General features: G+C 52.5%; 1 protein-coding gene across 4 annotated transcripts in view; it reads right to left on the reverse strand.

Moving 5' to 3' along the window:
- Window positions 1-482: 482 nt before the first annotated feature.
- Window positions 483-19,935, reverse strand: part of PHRF1 (PHD and ring finger domains 1) — a 35,002-nt gene continuing 15,549 nt past the window's right edge. For 3 of the 4 annotated variants that reach the window (XM_003802802.3, XM_012813344.2, XM_023508577.1), the window contains 12 exons: window positions 17,086-17,183; window positions 16,602-16,777; window positions 15,811-15,940; window positions 9,879-10,000; window positions 8,131-8,312; window positions 7,659-7,778; window positions 6,925-7,079; window positions 2,925-5,603; window positions 2,559-2,713; window positions 2,217-2,477; window positions 1,889-2,017; window positions 483-791 (listed from right to left, as the gene is read on the reverse strand). In XM_003802802.3, coding sequence (XP_003802850.1) covers window positions 648-791; window positions 1,889-2,017; window positions 2,217-2,477; window positions 2,559-2,713; window positions 2,925-5,603; window positions 6,925-7,079; window positions 7,659-7,778; window positions 8,131-8,312; window positions 9,879-10,000; window positions 15,811-15,940; window positions 16,602-16,777; window positions 17,086-17,183 — 4,351 coding nt within the window. In that variant the 3' untranslated portion in view covers window positions 483-647. Of the gene's footprint in view, window positions 792-1,888; window positions 2,018-2,216; window positions 2,478-2,558; window positions 2,714-2,924; window positions 5,604-6,924; window positions 7,080-7,658; window positions 7,779-8,130; window positions 8,313-9,878; window positions 10,001-15,810; window positions 15,941-16,601; window positions 16,902-17,085; window positions 17,184-19,935 lie in introns of all 4 variants that reach the window. The other variant, XM_023508578.1, reaches the window with a different exon arrangement.

A 19,935-nucleotide genomic window follows, 5' to 3' on the forward strand; every position in this document is an offset into this window, starting at 1 on the left:
CTGGTGTCCTGACTGTGGGTTGGCTTGGGGGTCCAGGTTCTGGCTGCCTAGCATGTCCCCCTATGACCTGCCAGAACCCAGGGAGGTGACCCCCACTCTCTTGCACACTGTGGCCTTCCTGGCACACCCACTCTTGCCTCTGTTCTTGCCGTGAAGGAAGTCAAGCCAATAAGCTGCTCAGCACCAGGTTCACTGGGGAGGGCTCCCTGTGGCCCCACAAGCAGCCAGCTCTGCTCTGCACCCAGCAGCTATCCCCAGCTTTTGAGAGCCACCCAAACTGTCCTGCTTTCTGAGAGTCAGCTGAGTTGAGTGTAAACTGGAGCTAAGTGGACAGTAGAAAGGAATACTACACAGATGGGTGTATGAGGCTGCTAGCAGGAAGGAGGCTATCTGGAGATTTGTCACCCCTACCAACCCCCTTCAGCTAGGAGGCCTCCTTATCACCAAAGGCTTTACTTTCCAAGTATTATTAAGTCAGCAGAGAAGTTTCTAAAGATAATGCATTTTTGATAAATTAGAACACAATGGAAACTGCCTATATACACATACAAAAAGTCCAGTTTAAACTGAGCAAGACAGGTGCACACACCGGGTCATCACAGGAACCCTAGGCAGGAGAGACGGTATGCTGTGAGATGCCACCAGCCTCAGGCCTCCGCCCCCTGAGTGGGCGGTTCCTCTCCAGGCTCCGCCTTCTTATGTCTTCGCATGTGCCGGTACTTGTCCACGTAGGCCTTCACCAGGTTGGCCACCTTCACGGGGTTGATCTCACCACTCTTGCTGTGGCAGATCTGGAAAAAGACGTACTGGCACCAGATACCCTTTCACAAACAAACTCCCACAGCAAGAACCTGTCATCCCTGTGCACAGGTGCTGGTGCCAGCATCAAGACCGTGTGGCAGGGGCCGCTCCCTGTACCCTCGAGCCCCTGGTTCATCACTCTGCCACTCATGGGGCTGCTGTGGACTCAAAGGTGTCATGAGCCAGAAAGACACACACCTGAGCTGAGACCCTGGTATGAGGTGTGCTGGGAGGCCTGTTGTAAACTGTGGACTAGGTAATTTTATTTTTATTTATTTTGAGACCGAGTCTCATTATACTGTTGCCCTCAGTAGAGTGCCTGGTGTCACAGATCACAGCAACCTCAAACCCTTGGGCTTAAGCGATTCTCTTGCCTCAGCTTCCTGAGTAGCTAGGACTACAGGTGCCCGCCACAATGCCCGGCTATTTTTTGGTTGTAGTTGTCATTGTTATTTAGCAGACCCGGGCTGTGTTTGAACCCACCAGCACTGGTGTATGTGGCTGGTGCCCTAGATGCCAACCCTGTTTCAGAATTTAGTCTCACTTCCTTGCCCTCAGTAGAGTGCAGTAGTGTCACAGCTCACAGCAACCTCCAGCTCTTGGGCTTAAGCGATTCTCTCGCCTCAGCCTCTGGAGTAGCTGGGATTACAGGTGCCCGCCACAATGCCCAGATATTTTTTGTTGTTCTAGTTGTTTAGCAGGCCTGGGCTGGGTTTGAATCCGCCAGCCTCAGTGCATGTGGCTGGCCCCATAACCACTGTGCTACAGGTGCCCAGCCAACTAGGTGATTTTAAATATTAGTTATTTGGCAAGTGACAAGTGTCCCGGGCACAGACACCATCATGCATCTCCCGGAGGAACAAGGGCCAGCTCCAGGCAGATGAAGTGAAGTGGAGGGAGCCAGGACACACGATGCTGCCCCACACCCACACAGCTAAGCCCCTACTACTTACACACCTCAGAACCAGTGTCAGGGCACAGCAGCCACTGCACGCGTGATGGCTGACCACCCCGTGTAGTGATGCTGCCTGTGACCTCGGGCCTGAGAGCACATGTGTAGACGGCCTGCCTGCCCCCTGAGGCCCACCTTCTGCACGGCCTTGCGTAGGATGTCCTTGTATTCCTCCTTGGTCACCTCCCTTTTCTGGTAAAAGGGCTTGATGGCCAGCTTCACCTCCTCCACTGCCCGCTCCTGCACATACAGCTTCTTCATGTACTGGGCAAGAGCAAGAATGGGGTGACCGGCAGGCCCACATGGGTACAGACCCAGGGGGCTGAGAGCACCAGGCTTCTCCAGAGACCCAGGCCCGCATCTGCTGCCAGGCCCACCCAGGTTGGCTGTGGCCCCTAAGCAGCTCCGGAATGCTGGATTCACAGGGCTGGGAGCCTGGAGGAAGCTGAAGGGCAGGACTCACCTCCTCCTTCTTAGTCTTCTCTGTGGCTGGTCTGGGAGTGGGGGTCTGCTCCTCTGAGTCGTTGGCTACAGGGGCCTGGCTGGCTGGCTCCAAGGCTGAGGTCACAACAGGGAGCACAGCAGCCAGGCTCTGTGTTGGCCCGCAGCCTACTGGGGTTTGCCCCTGCAGAGCAAACTGGACAGCGGGCTGGCCAGCAAGTGCACAGGGTTGGATGCTTGAGGGCTGCTGAGCTGTAGCAGGAGGCAAGTCAGGGCTGCAGACCTGCGAAGATCACCTTTGCTGAGTACCAAGCCCTGTTCCTGCGACTGGCAAAGCCCACAGCTCTCCAGCCCAGGAACCTACCTGAGCAGGATTCGAGTCCTGGAACCCAGGCTCTGGAAGCACGTGACTGGGAAGAGGCAGCTCAGAGACGGTGACCAGCCTGACTCCCCCAGGAGCTGTGTCCTCCACCTCCCAGACTCCTTCCCAGGGCTTCTGCGGCCTGTGAAGTGGTGTCCCTGAAGGCCAGACAGGTGAGATGAATGCTCCAGAAAAGCACCCCAGGAGGAAGGCCCATAGACTAACTCATAGGCCTGAGGAGCCAGAGAAGGTGAGAGCCACTCTTGGTCCACTGCCTGTTTCTGCCTGGACCACAGGAAGATACCCCACCCTCCCCTGTCCCAGTCCACCCACACCTGGGAAGTGCCCCTGCTGGGGATGCCTACTCACGAAGGGCCCTGTCCTCTGCTGGGGTCCCGCCCTCTGACTCCTGGAGGTTCCAGGTGACTCTCTTCACGGGTGCTCGGGAGCGCAGCAAAGGGGGCTGTGGGGCCACCTCCTCAGGCCTGGCCGCCTCCTGCACCTGCCCACTGCCTGAGGGGCCAGCCTCCTTTCCCATGGGCACTATGCCCAGGGCAGTTGGTACCATGGAGGCCTCAAGCACACCCTGCCTGAGCAAGTGCTGGTCTTGGGGGCCCTCTGCCTGGGGCGGGGGCTGGGCAGTGTCTTCACCATGGATCAGTGACACCTCCCTCTGGATGGCAGCCATGGCCAGGCTGGCTGGTGGCAACCCAGGGTTTGGCAGAAAGCCTCGCTCTGGGGAGGAATCTGAGCTTTCAGGAGAAGGCGGGGAGCTCATGTCTTCAAGTTGGATGAAGACGGTGTCACCTGCAAAAGCCTCAAAGATGTGCTCTGCCTCTACAGAGTCACCATAATCCAGGTCGTCGTCATTGGGCACACACTCAGGGGGCACCTCCAGGGCAGAGGGGACCTCTGGAGGTGGACTGTGGGTCACAGCCACAGCCAGTTCTGGAGAGACACCTGCTTCTGCCAGGGCTGGCAGCCTGTGGTCTCCGTCTCGCCTGGGCTCTCCCTGTGGATGGGGGGCTGGGGAAGCTCCCCTCACAGCCCCCTTCCGCTCTGGGGAACGGGACCAGGTCCGGGGCCGCTTCTCACGGGAACGTGGCTGCCGGGGCTCCCGTGCCCTATGCTCGGAGCTGGGTGATGATGACCTCCGCCTCCTCTCTCGGAGCCGGGCCACACCCCCCTTCTTGTCCACCCGTTCACGGCTCCTGTCACGCTGATGCCTGTGCCTGTGGGCCCTGTCCAGGCTGCTGGTGGGGGAGCACTCTCTCCCTCGGGATCGGGACCCTGACCTCCGTTTCTTCTTCTTCCTGCTGTCATAATGCTCATAGGAGGAGCTCCCGGGGCTCACTGAGCGGGACCGTGGAGGCCTGCGGCCGTGGCCCCAAGGCCCTCGCCGCCGCTCCTCGTTCCTGTCCTTGGCCTTCTTCTTCTTAGCTCTCTCATGGCTGCTGGAGCAGTCGCTGGAAGACCTCCGGCTCTTGGCCTTAGACCGGTGCCTCTTGGTGTGGTCTTCACCTACTGACGGTGATGCTGACCTTGAGCTCCGGTCCCTGGAGCCAGAACGGGTCCCAGAACGTGTTCTCCGATGCTCTCTGGCCGCCTTCTTCCTCTTGGCCTTCTTCCTGCTGCGGGAACTGGACGTGGAGCGGGACCGGGAAGGGGTGCGCAGCTCTACAACCCTGTGGGTGGCTGCGTGTGGTACATCCGGGCTGGGTGGGGCGTCTGGCTCTATAATAGTCACACAGGTCACTGTCCGCTCCTCAGAGCTAAAGAAGGTGCCGTGAGATGCCCCATCATCCTCATCCCAAGGCTCTGAGGGTGACAGCCTCTGTACCTGGGCGGCAGTGCCCTGGCTCTCTGCAGGCTCCTCCTCGTCCAGTCCCTCCTGCTCCACGCCAGGGGACACCTTAGCAGCCCCCACACCCTGGAGCTTGAGCACGCTGGAGGGAGGCCTGCAGGAGGGTACAGGCTCCATGTCAAAGATGTTCTCCACTGTGTAGGAGGTGACACAGCGCACAGTCTGCAGCGCCGGGGCCTTGGGGCTGTCGATGGAGATGGTCCGTGTGATCTCGGATGGCAGGAGGCTGGAACCAAGACTTTCAGGGCTGCTGCTTGGGGGACTGGAATCAGAGCCGGTAGGGTCAAATGGGTCATAGATCTCGCTTTTGAGCTGCTTTGTCTTTTTGATGGAGAAAAGGGGTGAAGGATTCTCCTTTCTCTGTACCTTGCTGTCCACAGGCCTGAACGTGTTACAGAAGCCAGGGTTGGAAGGTCTGCTGGAATGTGCTGTGTTCCCAGGAATATTGATCCTGAAGCTCTCAAAGGTCGACCCAACACCCTTCCCTCTTGAGGGCCCCAGTGGGGAGAGACTGCCATGGGCGCTGGGGGCTGGGGGTCGGGTACTACCCGTGTGCCCACTGGGCTCCTGGGGAGCCCTGTTGCTGGGCTCGCTCTCTGCCTGGGCACCTCGCCCTGGCTGCCCAGGGCCTTCCCTGCCTGTCAGTCGGCTGATGCAGGCACTAGGGATCTCAATGCTCTGCCCACGAGCAGGGACTGCATCCTGCCTACTGCCACTGTCATTTCTTCTGATCTTTGGTATCCGGGGTAGCATGGAGACATCAGCTCTCCTGGGGGCTGGTTTTAGGGCATGTCCCAGGACCGTGCTTTTAGACGGACAGTTAGAATAACTACTGGGAGTCTTAGATGAGGTGGAACCGAGAGGCAAAGTGTGCTTGAGAGAGCCACTGAAGCTGGGGCCGGCCCTCTGTCTTGAGCCAGGCCCACTCCCATCAGACAAGTTCCGAGCTTGACCTGTCCCAGGGGTCACTGACGAGTTCAGCCTCACAGGTGCCCCTGATGTGCGGGAAGGGGCGCAGGCTGGGGCCAACCTGCCCTGACAGCTCAACCCTGAGCTCTGCGGCCTGTTCCCCAAAAAGCGGTCAGCTGGGCTCCCTGAGGGCAGCGCTCCAGGCTGCAGGCTGTCCCTGGACCCTTCTTCCCCTTTAGAGGGACCAACTGAGTTTTGCCGAAAAGAAACTGGAGCTAAAAAACAAAACGTCAAATGGCAATCATTTCCCACCAAATTCTTTAACTTTCATCAAAACTTTCCTTTAAGTCGTGCTCCTTTCTTTAAAGAGACATGGTTTCACTCTTGTCCAGGTTGATCACAGCTCACTACAGCCTCAAACTCTTGGGTTTAATTGATTCTCCTACCCCATGCTTCTGAGTAGCTAGACTATAGGTACAAGCCACCACTAATTTTTCTTACTATTTCAGAGATGGGCTCTTGCCCTGCTGCAAAACGCACTGGGGTATGAAGTTGTGCACTTTAAAGTCCTATCTTGTTTGTTGAGGTGGGCACTCAACACCCAGTAGGCACTTCTACACCCATTGGGTGCTGGCGAATAGGTAGATGGGGCCTGGGCTGCCTCCTTGCCCTGTGGGGTTACAGATCCCTCATACTGCTGCCGCCCATGTGTTCTCTAACAGTTACAGAACCAGTGTATGAGAAAGTGCCTGAGCCAGGGCAGCGCCTGTGGCTCAGTGGATAGGGTGCCAGGCCCATATACTGAGGGTGGCGGGTTTGAACCTGGCCCCAGTCAGCTACAACAGCAATGACAACAAGAACAAAGCCGGACCTTGTGGTAGGTGCCTGTAGTCCCAGCTACTCAGGAAGCTGAGGTAAGAGAACCACATAAGTCCAAGAGTTGCTGTGAGCTGTGATATCACAGCACTCTCCCGAGGGCAACAAAGTGAGACTCTGTCTCAGAAAAAAAAAAAAAAAAAAAAGAAAGTGCCTGAGCTGAATTGCCCCATGCCCTCCCAGGCCCAGGGCTGCAGAAAGGATATTTGTTTTTTTCCTGTCACCCTAGGTAGAGTGCCCTGGTACCATAGCTCACAGAAACCTCAAACATAGTGACCTCAAACTCCTGGGCTCAAGTGATCCTCCTGCCTTAGCCTCCCAAGCAGCTGGGACTACAGGCGCCTACCACCATGCCCAGTTAGTTTTTCTATTTTTAGTAGAGCTGTGGTCTTGCTCTCGCTCAGGTTGGTCCCAAGCTCCTGAGTTCAAGGGATCCACCTGTCTTGGACTCCCAGAGTACTAGGATCACAGGTGTGAGCTACTGTACCCAGCCTGCACAGAAGGTATTGATAAGGCCAGCTTGTGGGGCTCCATGAGCAATTCCACTGTCATCCCAACTTCCCTCAGGGAAGGATGGGAAAAAAGGGCAGGAACAACTGAGCAATACTCAGTCCTAATTTCAGCACTTTAAGACCTGCCCCCCAACCCCAACCAGACACTCAGAGGCTGGTCTGGAAAGCAATAGGCCCCATGACTGGGTGGGAGGGGCATGTGTCTCACCTGTCCTCTTGGCACTGAGGGAGCCATCTCGGTGGATGGTGATGTCAGCACCGCTCATCATCAAGAGGTCCTGGCCTGACAGGATACTCCCCAGCAGGTCAGGCACAGGGGCCTCCTCTACATCTGGCTCTGGCACCGAAGCAGGAAGACCCCTCCTGTGGGCATAGACCCAAGGATGGACCCTGCCATAGTGTCCCCACCTGTGCCCCTGAAGCCAGGTGCCCCCACAGAGCCCAGAAGTAGGCAGGGCCAGGCTCCCCCAGAGGAAGGAGGCAGCCCTACCGAGCAGCTCCCATTATAGGAAAACCAAGTATTTTGGGGAAGAGTCACTTCTGATCTTTCTGTCAGACCTGACTATACGGTACCAAAAGTCAGGGGCTGACAGATGAACACCTTTACAAGTCCTGGTGGCTTGGCAAGTTCTTTCTCTTAGGGGGCAAAAGGACCACCCAAGAGGTGACTGCGGCTCTGATGACAGCCGGCTTCACCAGGGTCGGTCTCCCTGTCTGAGCCACTTCCCTCTGCAGAGCTCAGAGCTGTGGCTACCCACCCCATGGTCCTAGGTGGGCTGGGGCCTGCAGCTTCTCTGCCATGACTTGACACAGGACAGGCTGAAGTACCACTCACTGCAAGAGCTGCCTGCACCTGTGTCAAAGCCAAGGGGAGATGCTGGGGGCCACCATCCCCTGTACCCTTCCTACCCCCCAATTCCAGAGAACCCTGCTCTCACGCACCTGGAGAGCCCCACGGAAACAGGCCTGGCCACAGGCTGGTGAGACTGTAGGGCTGACCGGGACAGAGCCCTCCTCTTGGCAGTCAGAGGGGAAGGAGGGTTTGCAGAAAGTTCTTCACTGCTATAGGGGAAAACACAAGCCAAAGAGGACAGGTGACCCCTGGCCCCAAGGCAAGAGAGACAGTGCTATGGAAGATGGGCCAAGCACTGGCTATGGGGTGGTGTTAATGACTGAATACCAAACACACGGGACAGGAAGGCAGGCAGGCAGACAACACTCTCAGATAACCGTAAGCCCTGCCCCACACCTCTCTCTCTCTAAGGGCACCTAAGGAGGACTCTGGGACAGGGCTGATACCCTGATTTTTACAAACATGAAGCCTGAGGCCATGCACGTACAACAGGGTCCCTGCCCATAGGCCCAGGGACTAAGGAAAAGGTGCCCATGCGGGAACATCCCCCTGGGCAGTCACCTATCAAAGGAGTCCAGCTCGTAGGGGTCTCCAAACACAGACAGAGAGGCTGCTCCAATTTCTGCTCGCATCAGCCCCAATGAGGGGTCCACTGCCTTGTACACCGATGGGATACAGGTTCCGTGGGCCGGCCTGCAGAGCCCTAGAGTCCGTGCAATTCGAGAACGAGCAGTGATTTCGTTCTGTAACCAAGTAACAAAGAAAAGGAATAACTGATATATAGAAATAACATCTAAAGGTTCTAGAAACGTCACGTGAAGTCTAAATAGCAACATGAAATGCTAGGTTGAGTAAATATTAAACCAAAGGCAAAGGGCTTTGTATAAATTAATCATAAAGTTTAGAGATTTTACTTAACCATAAACAATTAACAAGTATACCCAACATCTACACCCATAAGCAACAACTCACTGCAGGTTACCAAGTGCCATTCAAGTGGTATTTTGCGTCAAGTGAGAACTCACAAAGAGGTAAAAAAAAAATTCTGCTGATAGGCAGCACCTGTGGCTCAAAGGTGTAAGGCACCAGCCCCATATGCTGGAGGTAGCGGGTTCAAATGCAGCCTAGGCCAAAAACTGCAAAAAAAAAAAGTTCTGCTGATGGCTCATAGGTGTGCCAGAGATGCACAGGCTCACAGACCACCTGAGAAGGGCAGCCATCAGGCAGACACCACCTCGTGTAACCCAGGAATACGCCTGGGTTACTAGGCATCACAGAATGCCATTACTAGCTTCTTATTCTAGGTACGGGGGCTGGGACCATGTGTCTGTGCAGCCTGAAGGCAGGTGCTGCCCCTCAGGTGTGTGCCCTCTGTCCCTGCTACACAGTGTGGGCCGTGGGCCGAGAACACCCTATGGGAGGAGAGGAGCTGTTGAAGAGCAGCTGCTGTTGGGCGGAGGAGGGGAGCACAGGATGAAGCCCTGAAACATCCGAAACATTCTAGAACCTGCTAGGCACAGGCACAAAGAGGTGGCAGTGACACATGTATAGGTCCCACTCTAATCTCGGGGTGTCACAGAAAGGGAAGTGTGCCTAGTAACAGAGAACTGGAAACAATAGGTATGCACCTGCAAATGCCCACAGTTGGTCACAGCTGGGGTTTCTACTTACTTGGGGAATTTTGTCCAAATGAATAAATAGGCCAGATGTTCAAATACTACATTTAAAACTGAATCATATTTTTACATAAATCTATAATTTATGTGTGACACATAGTGTGTCAATTTATACTTATTAGGAAATGGGTCATGATCTTAGATACAAATTCACATAAACACTGGAACAATGGCTGAAACTCAGGCCTTTGTCTTTTATATATTAAACTTTAATTTTACATAATATATACATGTAGGAAAATGTGACACCATTCCATATAAACATGTGGCAATGTTTATGACAATTATTAAATGTCAAATTAAAAATAACTAAACATTCACTTAGCATTATGAATGAGGATCAAGTGCTTGGGAACACACCTGCCCAGGCTGCTGGCATACCAAGAGCCCTGTGCCAGTTGCTGGGGACCCTAGGAAGGTGGCTCAGTGCTATGGCCCCCATGGGCCACCGGCCTGCCTGTGCCCCATAGGCCATCCCCTGAGGAGGAGTCACATGGCCCTCAGTGTTCTAGTCCCAAAGGCTGGGGACACCTGTCTCAAGGTCTTCTTCAACCCACCCCACAGACAGGCTTGTCTCCATAAGTGACCCCACTGCTCAGATACATGGAGGAGGAACCTGAGCACAGCTGTTACCTTCCTCTGCTCCCCCTTCCTCCTCCTCAGGCGGCGTTTCTTAGGTCTTGGCCCCGAGCCCTTCCTTCTTGCAGATGATCTGGACTGGGTTTTCTTTCTTCCTAGAGCTTTCTTCCGTTTTCCTAGAAAGAGGACTTCACTTTGTGCTGGGCCCTCCCACCTTGATGTGAGTCCTACCCTGAGAAGACAGAGCCCTGCAGGAGTTCTGGCTTGGCCTTTTTTTTTTTTGAGACAGAGCCTCAAGCTGTTGCCCTGGGTAGCGTGCCAGGCATCACAACTCACAGTAAACATCAACTCCTGGGCTTAAGCGATTCTCTTGCCTCAGCCTCCCAAGAAGCTGGGACTACAGGCACCTGCCACACCGCCCAGCTTTTTTTGGTTGCGGCCATTGTTGTTTGGCAGGCCTGGGCTGGATTCGAACCCACCAGCTCAGGTGTATGTGGCTTGCACCTTAGCTGCTTGAGCCACAGGCGCTGAGCCTCTGGCTTGGACTTTTAAAAAAAACCATAATCTGGCAGGCGCTTGTAGTCCCGGCTACTCGGGAGGCTGAGGCAAAAGAATCGCCTAAGCCCAGGAGTTGGAGGTTGCTGTGAGCTATGATGCCATAGCACTCTTCCAAGGGCAATAAAGTGAGACTGTCTCTAAAAAAAAAGTTTAAAAAAATAATGCATCTCAATGGGGGAGGGAGAGAGTGAATAGGCAGCAGTGAAGGGCAGACTTGACTTCTCCAAATACACCTTGTAGACTCACTTTTAGAACATTATTTAACATGATTATGAAACAAAATAGAAAAAAACAAAGTCTGATAAACACAAGTCAAATAAAACCAATGACCCTTTCTCTGTACCTTGTTTCAGCCATGTGGGACACAGACTAAGACAGTTGAGTCAGTGTGCCATCTCTAGTTCATTCTCTGAAGACTAAAACTTTTTTTTTTTGAGACAGAACCTCAAGCTATCCCCCTGGGTAGAGTGCCATGGCATCACAGCTCACAGCACCCTCCAACTCCTGAGCTCAAGCCAGTCTCCTGCCTCAGCGCCCGGCTACTTTTTGATTTCAGCCGTCATTGTTGTTTTTGGCAGGCCTGGGCTGGATTCGAACCCGCCACTTTAGGTGTATGTGGCTGGTGCCTTAGCCACTTGAGCTACAGACGCTGAGCCAAGACTAAAACATTTTTTAACTGCAAAAACGCCCAGGATTTCAGTCCAAATCCTTCGTCTTAAAGGTGGTGGGTGCTGCTGCAGACAAGCCCGGAACAACCATGGGGTACCTTAATTCTATAAGGTAGCATCCCCAGAAAAATTGCCAGGAATCTCAGCATGGAGGAAGATAGCAATCAAGACAAAGAGATCTGCACTCAAGATGCATGGGGTTTTTTGTTTTTGTTTTTACTTTTCAGACAAAGTCTCCCTCTGTCACCCTAGATAGACTGCCATGGCATCATAGCTCACTACAGTCTCAAACTCCTGGGCTCAAGCAATCCTCCTGCCTCAGCCTCATAAGTAGCGGGGACTACCAGTGCCCACCACTCTGCCCAGCTACTTAGTTTTCCTCCCTCCCTCCCTATCTATACAGTCTAACTTTGTTGCCCTTGGTAGAGTGCTATGGCATCATAACTCACAGCAACCTCAAACTCTTGGGCTGAAGTGATTCTCTTGTCTCAGCCTTCCGAGTAGCTGGGACTACAGGTGCCCACCACAACACTCAGCTATTTTTAGAGATGGGGTCTTGCTCTTGCTCAGGCTGGTCTTGAACCTGTGAGCTAAGGCAATCTATCCGCCTTAGCCTCCCACAGTACTGAGATTACGGGGGTGAGCCACCGTGCCTGGCCTGTTATTTTATTTTTCGAGGTAGGGTCTTGCTCTGTCACCTAAGTTGGAGTGCAGTGGCACAACCATAGCTCACTGAAGCTTCAAACTCCTAGGCGCAATACACCCTCCTGCTTCAGCCTCCCAAGGAGCCAAGACTACAGGCACTTATCCCATGCCAGGCCAGAGACGTATGTATTTAACTCCCTAAGTTTATCATGATGTTAAAAACCTTAACTGATTTCTACTGCAGAACAATGCTAAGCAACTTTATTATTTTGAAAACTGTCAAATAAAGGAAAACAAACCAGGGCATTGCCCTTCTGTGTCTGTGCAAACCGCACTGCTGCAAGCAAGCAGTAGAGGAGGGCGTGTCTGTCCTACAGGCACTTCCCAGCTCATCAGAACAGCAGTCGAGGTCACCCACAGCACTTCCTGCCAGAGCACACCAGCTCAGGCCCCTCACAAACATAAGAGCAAAGAAACTGAACTCAGGCTCAGTGGCTAGGGTGCCTGCCACATATACAAGGACGGGTGGGTTCGAACTTGGCTGGGCCAGTTAGACAACAATGACAACTGCAGCAAAAAAATAGCTGGGCGTTGGGGCGGGTGCTTGTAGTCCCAGTTACCTGGGAAGCTGAGGCAAGAGAATCGCTTCAGCTCAAGGGTTTGAGGTTGCTGTGAGCTGTGATGCCACAGCACTCTACCAAGAGCAACTAGTGAGACTAGTGATAGTGAGATTCTGTCTCAAAAAAAAAAGAAAGAAAAGAAACGAAACTGAACTTAGCCTGAACCTGAGAAACCAAACAGGAACAAAGTATGGACAATCTGCAACCAGCAGTGAGGCCCCTATGGGCAGAGGGCTGGTGCACTCCACAGAGGAAGGGCGGCAAAGATAAGAGGTGCTGGGCAGAAGCTGTCACGCATCCCAGTAGGGATCTGATTTGACACTTGATCCAAATAAACTACTTCATCTTTTTATTTTTATTTTGTTTTTTGCAGTTTTGGGCCAGGGTTGGGTTTGAACCCACCACCTCTGGCATATGGGGCTGGTGCCCTACTCCTTTGAGCCACAAGCACCGCCTTACTTGAACTTTTTTTTAATGATATTTATGACACACTTAAAACCTTCAACACTGACTGGCTATTCCTAGTGTTAAGGAGCTACTATCCATTTTCTCAGGCATAACAATGGCATTATAGTTACATCTAAAAATCATCTCTCTTTAGGACTATATTATAAAATTCCTGCAGATAAAATGATAATGATGGGAAGATGTGTTTCGAAATAATGCAGGAGGAAACAGGTGACCACTGGCCATGAAGCAACCTGACCATGAAAAGCTGGGGGTGAGCAGGTGAATGGGTTGCACAATGTTCCCCCCACATTACACAGCCTAGGTGGACATCTACAGAGACTGTGAAAAGTCAGTAGTGAGCCAAGCAAAAAGTAACTGCAGCAAAATAAAACAAACAATACACATTTGTCTTAATAAAGTTATTCTAAAACAACCTTACAAGTGCTTTGACTATAAGTGCTCAGTGGGATATAAGTTTGCAACAAACACGTGAAGGATCTTAAATGCCTGTCTCTAATCACAGAGTAAGAAGCAATGTGACCCCATTATTATTCTGAGATGGATGTCTGTAGAATAGGGTGAAATGAGGAAGTCATCACACTGTCAATAGTGACAACTGGAGTTTCTTTTTCTTTTTTTTTGAGACAGAGCCTCAAGCTGTCACCCTGGGTAGAGTGCCATGGCATCACAGCTCACAGTAACCTCCAACTCCTGGGCTCAAGTGATTCTCCTGCCTCCACCTCTCAAGTAGCGGGGACTAAAGGCGTCCACCATAATGCCTGGCTATTTTTTGATTGCAGCCATCGTTGTTTGACAGGCCCGGGCTGGATTCAAACCCACTACTAGCTCAGGTGTATGTGGCTGGTGCTCAGCTGCTTGAGCCACAGGCGCCAAGCCACAACTGGAGTTTCATACAAGAGAAAGGAGACACAGATGTACAGTAGGAGAAGTGAAGTAAAGTGGCTGGGCGCAGTGGCACCTGCCTGTAATCCCAGCACTCTGGGAGACTGAGGTGGGTGGATTGGCTGAGCGTAATTACAGGTTCAAGACCAGCCTGTGCCAGAGGGAGACCCCATCTCTAAAAATAGCTGGACATTTTGGCAGGCACCTATAGTCCCAGCTACTTGGGAGGCTGAGACAAGAGAATCACTTGAACCCAAAGGTTTGAGGTTACTGTGAGCTGTGATGCCATAACGCACTACCAAGGTAGACTGTCTCAAAAAAAAAAAAAAAAAAAGTGAAGTAAAAAATCTAGCAATCCTGAATTTTTTTTTTTTTTTTTTTTTTTTGAGACAGAGCCTCAAGCTATCCCCCTGGGTAGAGTGCCATGGCATTACAGCTCACAGCAACCTCCAACTCCTGGGCTCAAGCGAGTCTCCTGCCTCAGCCTCCCAAGTAGCTGGGACTACAGGTGCCCGCCACAACGCCTGGCCATTTTTTGGTTGCAGCCGTCATAGTTGCTTGGTGGGCCCGGGCTGGGGATTCGAACCCGCCATCTTAGGTGTATGTGGCTGGCACCTTAGCCGCTTGAGCCACAGGTGCCGAGCCCCAATCCTGAATTTTAACTGCAGGTAACAGAATGATCTGAAGAGTTCTCCCTTCCCCTGCTCATGGAGCAGGCCTAGAAACATGGAGACCGACTACAGTGCAGAGCTCAGATTCAGTCTAAAATTCAGCTCACACTAGATGGACATGCTGCCAAGAAGGGCCTGCTCCAAAGACAAGGCCATATGTGCACAAGGTACCTATCACCACACCCATCCCAGGAGCAGTGGCCAGGCCCAGAGGCACTTCTGAGGGATCCCTGGGCAGCACAGGCAGTGCATGCGCCTACTGTCATGGCGATGATGGTGCTGCTCTGAGAGGCAAGTGAGAGAAAGTGTGCAGCCACCAGACTCTTGCGTGTTGGTGATGGTGAAAAGGTTAATGTAACTACATCTTGGAACTAACTCCCCACTCCCCTCCTGGGCAAGGTCACCCAGGTGGAATCAGTCTATCAGAAGGAGACTGGTTCCCTCCTCCTCACTTCTGGGCAGCTAGTCTGAAGAAGACTGGCTCCCCTCCTAGGCAGCCAGTCTGAAGGGGACCGGCTTCCCCTCTCTGCGCTTCTGGGCAAGGTCAATCGGCTCAGAGGGAGCCAGTCTATCAGAAACAGACAAACAACCCCCCTCTAGAAAGTCCCTAACTGTAACAGCTCAGCCAATAGCAACTCCTCCTGACAAAACACTCGATGGAATTTCTCTATATGCTTTAAAAACCTCCGCTAGCTTCACTTCACTAGCTTCACTTTGGGGTCGCCCCTCCCCGCTATGCTGTAGGGTGGAGTGACCCAGGCATATGCTTGCATTTAAATAAAAGCACTTCTTTGTTTTTATATGTGTGTATAGTGGTCTCTTAGCAGCAATTTAGGTTCCAACAATGGGAGTCTGAAATGGAAGCGGCCTAGGTGATTCCTGTAAAATTGAACTTGCATTTGCCGACGATCCAAGTGGTCCACTCCTCTGGATTACCCTGGGAAGTGATGTATCTGCCCACAGGACTCATGCACCTTTATTCTTAGAGGCCTCAAAATGGAACCACCTCATGCCCAGCAGGTCTCTGCATGAGCAGATTGTGGCGCGCACACACACGCAGGATGCTCCTCAGTGAGGAGAAGATCAGACAGAACAGAACCGAATGGAGCTGGGATGCTGCACCTCAACTCTCCTACACAGAAAAGCCCAGCCCAGGGGCTGCACTGGTGCATTCTGTCAGACATTCACAGATTAGCAATCCTTCCACAAATGCTTCCATAAAACAAAGGCAGAGGGATTCTGGAAGGCCAGAGGTAGCATGCCTGCATAAATCTATCTAATAACCCAGACCCAGACTGCCTAGGACTGTAGTGTGGCTTTGCATGGCATTTTTTGCTGAGAAAATTAAGTTGCAGAAAGACATGGAAATGACCACACCCCAGGTTGGGAAACAGAACGTTTGACGGGGAGGCACTGGTGCAGCTGGGACCTACACACTCGGCGACTTGGATAGCCCACCCGGCCAGCTTACCTGTCTTCCTCTTCCGTTTGGCTGGAGCTCGAGGTGTGAGAGGGCGCTGATAAATGGCAGTGCTCAGGCCAGTTGCTACTGCCTCAATAGTCTCATCCAGGAGAGAAGACAGGAGGTGCCTTGGTACGTGCTACATAGCAGAGGGATGTCTGGTCAGCAGGGCAGCCCCAGCAGAATGCTGAGCAAAGCCCGGCTGCCGCCACTGCACCACCCCCCTCTTTTTCAACAGGTGCCGTGCACTTCTACAGTGAGCATGAGTGGCCAGGACACATGGAAGGAGTCAGGAGCCAGAGGGACGGCAAGGGTCAGCCTTTCCAACCCAGAATCCTGAATGCAGCATAACATGTGTCGAAGGCAAACACATGACATTGGAGAGGAGCCCACTCTTTCCCCCTGGCTTCTCCTGCTGGTCCAGATACACTGTACACTGTCTGGGGACAGGGAGGAGTGGCCCTGAGGAAGATGTACTCAGGTGCTGGATGAGGGCAAGGAGCTGGCAGTTGGGTCAGCTCAAGGATGTGTGTGGCTGGCCTACTGGCACCTGCTCCTCTGGACACGGCCCCACCTAAGCCTGCACCCTCACAGGGTGTCAGAGTGTCCAGCTGCACTCACTCGCCAGCTCCCCAGCAGGTTAATTGCCAGAGCCATCAGGGCACACAGGGGCCACTGGCCTTGGACCCCACACTGCTGACAGCACCTCTTTTGGTCCCAGCCCTTCCCATCCAGCCTCAGACTAATCTGGGCAGTTGAGTCCCCAGGACAGACCTCGGAGAGAGGAGAGGCTCACCCACCTCGGCCCTCCTGGCTGTGGAGATGCGGTTGCGGTTCACGGTTGCTCTCACTCTCTCACTTTGCCGCGTCCGAGCAATAGCCCGGGTTCTGCCTGCGCGAGGCCGAAGCCTGCTGGTGGTGGGCTCTGCGTCGGCCAAGAGCAGGGAGACCTCCTCTTCACTCACAGAGCCTGGGTCTTGGAAAAGAGATGGGCTGATGTGCCAGACAGATGCACAGGTCACACCCTTCACTATGCAGAAGCCCAGGCCACGGCAAGTTCTAGAGCAGGGCTGGGGCCTTCTCACCTTCTCCTCTAGACCCTGAAGGTCAAAGAGACCAGTTAACTGAGCCTACACAATCACAAGACATCAGCTCCTCCAGCTCCCATGTGGGAGCTCAGCAGAAGCTCATGTGCCTGGTGGAAAGCCGGACAGTCCTCAGTCATAGCCAACCTCACTGCCTTCCACAGGATGCAAGCCCAGCCCCCAGGGAGCAGCGCATCACCTGTGCCAGGGGCTGTGCTGGGGGTGGCACACTCTGGACAGAACCACTCATCCACGGGCACCTCCTGGAGAGGGGGTTCCAGACATTCCATGTGGTACCTATAGGAACAAGGGAAAGAAAGTACAACCAAGTGTTTAGAGGAAGGCCAGATGCCATCAGTCCCCAGAGGGCATCAGGCTCCCATTGTGGGCTGTGGGGCATTACAGGGTGAGGTGAGAATAGCAGACATGGGTAAGGCAGTGCTTGGTGACAGTGTCCGCTGTTACTGAGCTGTGCACTGGGGCAACTGCTGACATAGGATCATTCTTGATTTGGTCAGTTCAAAATAAGGTAATATTCCTGTTAGCCTCACACATTAGGTGTTAATCTTTAATATTTGTTTTGAAATCTCTTCTATCTCCTAGCTAAACTTTCTGTATGAGTTTTTATTTTCTGTTTGTTTGAAATGAAACAGTATAATAGTTTCTGTAACTCATTATCATAGCACAGCGATATCCCTAGCATTATACTATCACATTATTATTACCATATGAGACTTTATAGCATTGCCATCATTACTATTATTATTACAGTCCATGCACTGTTTACCATGGATCCGAATTATACAAAAATCTGACCTGAAGATGTTCTCAGGAATGTATTTTGTCCATATCCTGAGGACTGCCTCCTGTATGAGAATATTTATTGATTTTATCTTTATCAGTTTTAATGTTTTATTTTATTTATATAGCTTAGAGGTAAGGTCTAGGTCTGTCATGTAGGCTGGAGTGCAATGGCAAAATCATAGTTCACTTTTGGGCTCAAGGGATCCTCCTGTTTCAGACTCCTAAGTAGTTGGGATTACAGGAATGTGCTACCATACTTGGCTAATTTTTAAAATTTTAGATAGAGACAAGGGTTTGGCTATGTTGCTCAGGCTCATCTTGAACTCCTGGCCTCAAATGATTCTCCCATCTGAGCCTCCCAAAGAGTTTTAATGTTTTAGATCCATCAGGATTTTGATTTATTGTTTCGCCTGTGTAAATACTTCAAATACTCTACACAGAAATAAAAATAAATTTATAAATGTAAGTTACAAAAGAAGTTTTAATAAAGTTGTAAAAATCCCAGTGTCATTGTTAAGAAGTTATTAGAATGAAAGACAGATACTGATTTTTAAAAACTAACATAATCAAGAACTGTAGACTTAATTTAAATGCTTAAAAGGAAAACTAGGCTCAGCGCCTATAGCTCAACCAGCTAAGGCGCCAGCCACGTACACCTAAGGTGGCGGGTTCGAATCCCCAGCCCGGACCCGCCAAACAACAATGACGGCTGCAACCAAAAAATAGCCAATAGGCGTTGTGGCGGGCGCCTGTGGTCCCAGCTACTTGGGAGGCGGAGGCAGGAGACTCGCTTGAGCCCAGGAGTGGAGGTTGCTGTGAGTTGTGATGCCATGGCACTCTACCCAGGGGGACAGCTTGAGGCTCTGTCTCAAAAAAAAAAGGAAAACTAGGTGTTGTTCATGAAAACTCTGACCCTCTAGCCTCCTTTGGGCTCACCAGCTGCCCTTGAGGCCATCAGAAAGCACATGGGTCCTGCCTCAGGCAGGGATGGTCCCAAAGGGCCCTGCAGGCTGCCTTCAGTACTAACAACCCAGCCTCGTGTTTGGACACAGTTCTGAGTCCTAAGTGGTCCCCTCTGGCCCTGTGTTCCCAGTGTCCTGCTCATCCTTGCAGGGCTGTGCACTTCTGATGGGGTTTCTGGGACGTCCATGACACCAGCCCTGCTTCCTACTAAAAGCAATATAACCAACACACGCTGGTGGGGCAATTGATGAGAGATACTTCTAGGAACCCTGAAGAGGTAAAAATCTGTAGGGTTAGAGCATTCAATACACGCTCACAAAACATGGGTTCGTTCAACCTGCGACTTCTGAGAAAGGAGGGAAGACGGTGTTCTGTCAATGTGTGAGGAGAGGCACCGTGAGGCTGGCTGCTGAACACAGAGTTTGGGGCAGGCAGGAGCTGCAGGGCCCAGGAGAGGCAGGGGGCCTTGCTGAGAGGCCCTGTGCTCCCAGAGGCCCCAAGCAGGCAGACTGATGACAAGTGTCTTAGGAGGACAACAGTGGCAGTCACCTGCATGGCACACACAGGGAGCTTGTGGTGCCTGCTAACTACAGCAGGACAGCTGAGGCCTGTGCAGATGACACATGGGGATGGAAGTAAGCTGGGGCCCGTGTATGAGCAGAGGGCTGGGCCCTAGCTGGGCTGTGAGGTCTGGGAAACCAGGACTGCCAGCCCCAGGACCCATGAGCCTCCACAGAGAGCCGTCACAGCATTGGCGCTGGCCACCGCAGTTCCAGGCCTCCTGTCTGGTAGTTTCAGAGTCCAAATCTTGAAACTGTAACTTCCTGCATAAGAGAAAGTTCCAGATCTGCCAGACTCACTAGTTCTTTCCATACCTTCTGGGTAAGTAAGTGCTCCAAAGGAAAGGTTTTCAGAATCCTTGTCATAATTTTATAGAAGAAAAATTCTTCAAATCCAACAGCAAAAGCCCCATGCTTATGGGGTAGGTGAGGGGGGCATATGCCCACACCCATCAAGACAAAATAGCAATGGAGAGATGCCACCCGAGGCTCCCAGGAAGCTAGTATCACTCGTGAGCACAGGGAAGGGCTCCCAGCTGTCTCCCGCTATGCCAGGGTGACCAGTGGAAGCAGGTCACTGGAAGCACATCCAGGGGACCACCAGTAGCTTGAAAGATGACAGTGTAGGCTCGGCGCCTATAGCTCAACCGGCTAAGGCGCCAGCCACGTACACCTAAGGTGGCGGGTTCGAATCCCCAGCCCGGACCCGCCAAACAACAATG

This window comes from Otolemur garnettii, unplaced genomic scaffold (genome assembly GCF_000181295.1).
Source record: "Otolemur garnettii isolate 467f Iridium unplaced genomic scaffold, OtoGar3 scaffold00260, whole genome shotgun sequence".
NCBI classification, from domain to species: domain Eukaryota; kingdom Metazoa; phylum Chordata; class Mammalia; order Primates; family Galagidae; genus Otolemur; species Otolemur garnettii.